Source organism: Mastomys coucha, unplaced genomic scaffold (genome assembly GCF_008632895.1).
Source record: "Mastomys coucha isolate ucsf_1 unplaced genomic scaffold, UCSF_Mcou_1 pScaffold1, whole genome shotgun sequence".
Lineage (NCBI taxonomy): Eukaryota > Metazoa > Chordata > Mammalia > Rodentia > Muridae > Mastomys > Mastomys coucha.
In genome coordinates, this window is record NW_022196891.1 from 14,892,436 (window position 1) to 14,894,817 (window position 2,382).

The window sequence follows — 2,382 nt, forward strand, 5'->3', positions numbered from 1 at the left end:
GAGAGAGAGAGAGAGAGAGAGAGAGGAGAGGATGACCTGGAACAAATAAATAACTAAAATGAATTTAAAAAATTATCTTGAAACTCTGCAGAATGTGCTCAATCCCCACAGGTTACTCAGGATTATTTGTTATCATCACTGTTTTTGCTTGCCCTTAATTGTAATATTCAACCCAAGGCCATTGTATGTTTCCACTGAAACAGTGTCAGGATGGCTTATGTCAGCCGCTGCGTTAGGCCTCCTGTCTCAGGCTGTGGTGACTGATCCATGCTGCCTCCCTTTGTCACTCATGGCTCTGTCAGTCCTGTAGTGGCCTGTGTAACATTTCGGGATGTTCAGTTTCCTTCTTCAACGCTGACATTTTACACTGAACATACATGTGCTGTGAGGTCAGCGTGTGAGGAAGAGGCTCCAGTTGTATCTGGTTCTGGTCTGTGCTGAAGTGCTCAGCTGTTTCCTCTCCTCTCCACAGCACACTCACATCCCTCGGCTGATCCCTGTCATAACCAGCAACTGTACCTCTAAGTCTGTCGCGGTCAGAAGGTGAGCCTCGGAAGGGGAGGGCTTCTTCTTTATTTCCTTGCAAGTGTCTAAACAAGAGGAACACCAGGTCTCCTCCCATGCTTAGAATTCCACATTAAAGTTGTTGTTTAAGATCACTAGTGACTGCTTCTTGATCCAAGAGCACTTTAATTTTTCTGGCTGGCAAGATGGCTTGATTGGTTTCATTCATGAGACTTTCAAAGGTTGTCTTCTGTCACAGCATGCTATAGTTACATATATACATTCAACCTTCTAAAATATTAAGGTCTTTACAAAATTTTAAAGAGCTTATAAATTGTGCCTGCATGTATGTGTGCGTGCGTCCATCTGTCCCTCAGAACCACTTTGCTGGCCTAGTCTTTTAGTTATTTCTGATTCTTCTTTACCCCACATTTTCTGTTCTTCCCCATTAAATGAAATTTACCTATTCAAAAGATAAGCTGGTTGATTTAAGCAAAAAACTTTTATTTTCACCAACAGATACATTACTAAGTTCCATTTCTTTCTTAACCACATTCCAGGCGCTGTTTTGAATTTTTAGATTTGCTTTTACAAGAATGGCAGACGCATTCACTAGAAAGGTGAGCTCCTGTGCTTCTGAGCTGTGCTCTGAACTGCTTCTTAGGGTGGAGTGCCTGAGCAAGTGCTTTGTCCCCTCCTGTATAAGGGAGGAACCTAAGCATTTGCTAAGTGACTGTCGTTTCCACTGATCTGAGCCACTTCACGCCAGAGAAACCTCAGGGAATATCACCCTTCCAGATACTCGGGTGTGCAGCCTAGGCATAGGTGTGCGGCTCAGTTGGTAGATGCTTGCCGAGCATGTAAGAAGCCCTGATTCCATCCCATCTTAAATCAACTGAGCCTCTAATCCAATATCAAAAGTTTAAGATCATCCTCAGCTACATTGAGAGTTTAAAGCCAGCTTGGGCTAGTGGCCACGTCTTAGGAAAAACAAAATCGATATGCCGTCAGCGGGCAGTATGCACTATTGTGATTATGCCAGGAGGAGGCAGTACTGGTACAGGTTCTGTTCTGCAACTTAGTGAGGGTCCAGAGCTGCCCTTATCTAGATACTTTGTGGGAATTTCATTATCCTGAGAGGTTTTCTTATTCCCTCTGTTGTTGGTCAGCAGTTGTCTTTATTGAGGCTTGCAGCCAACTACTTTTATATATATCAGAATTTAAAAGTAGCCAGTAGCATTGTGTCAGAGTTTCTCATAATCACATGCCCGTTCATTTTCTTTGACCTTCTTAGTTCCTGTCAGTTTTAGGTTCCTGAGAATCTGCATTTGGACACAGTAGATGGTGGTGCTGGACTACAGTTTTGAATAAGCGTCGTAGTTTGTCAGCCATTTTTCATCAGAGTGATAATTTACACTAGGGAATTCACCTGAGTGATTATAGAAATTAAGACTAAGACTCAGGCTGAACTCCCAAACAAATTCCTAATGAGAAGCACTGGCTTTGAGGATCAAGGCTGCCCACTAACTGAGAAAAGAGCAGGGGTCCGAAAGGCCTGCCGTTTGTTAGCCATGTAGACAGTAGTTTTTGGAAAAGTTTTTTTCATGGTTTAAAGAGATTTCCTTTTACATCCACATCTATGGCCACTTTTTTCCCTGGATGTCTTTGAGTCCTCCTGTCCATGATAGGCTTTGTTATAAACGGTAGGCACCCTGTGTTAACGGGGGCTCAGGCCTTCAGGAGAAGGCGATAGAGTGCATCTCTGGGGCTCACACACTAGAAGGTAGTTGTGATTTAAAAGTAGTGCTATCCAAATCCTTCTGTGAGAGTGGGGTGGGGATGTGAAAGGAGACCTTGGGGGTGCATGGGTGGGGGCGG

At 43.7% G+C, this 2,382-nt stretch overlaps 1 protein-coding gene across 35 annotated transcripts in view; it reads left to right on the plus strand.

Moving 5' to 3' along the window:
- Positions 1 to 2,382, plus strand: part of Clasp1 (cytoplasmic linker associated protein 1) — a 234,636-nt gene that overhangs the window by 130,259 nt on the left and 101,995 nt on the right. For all 35 annotated transcript variants that reach the window (XM_031380324.1, XM_031380155.1, XM_031380271.1 and 32 more), the window contains 2 exons: positions 473 to 543; positions 1,065 to 1,124. In XM_031380324.1, the coding sequence (XP_031236184.1) occupies positions 473 to 543; positions 1,065 to 1,124 (131 nt within the window). The remainder of the gene's footprint in view (positions 1 to 472; positions 544 to 1,064; positions 1,125 to 2,382) is intronic.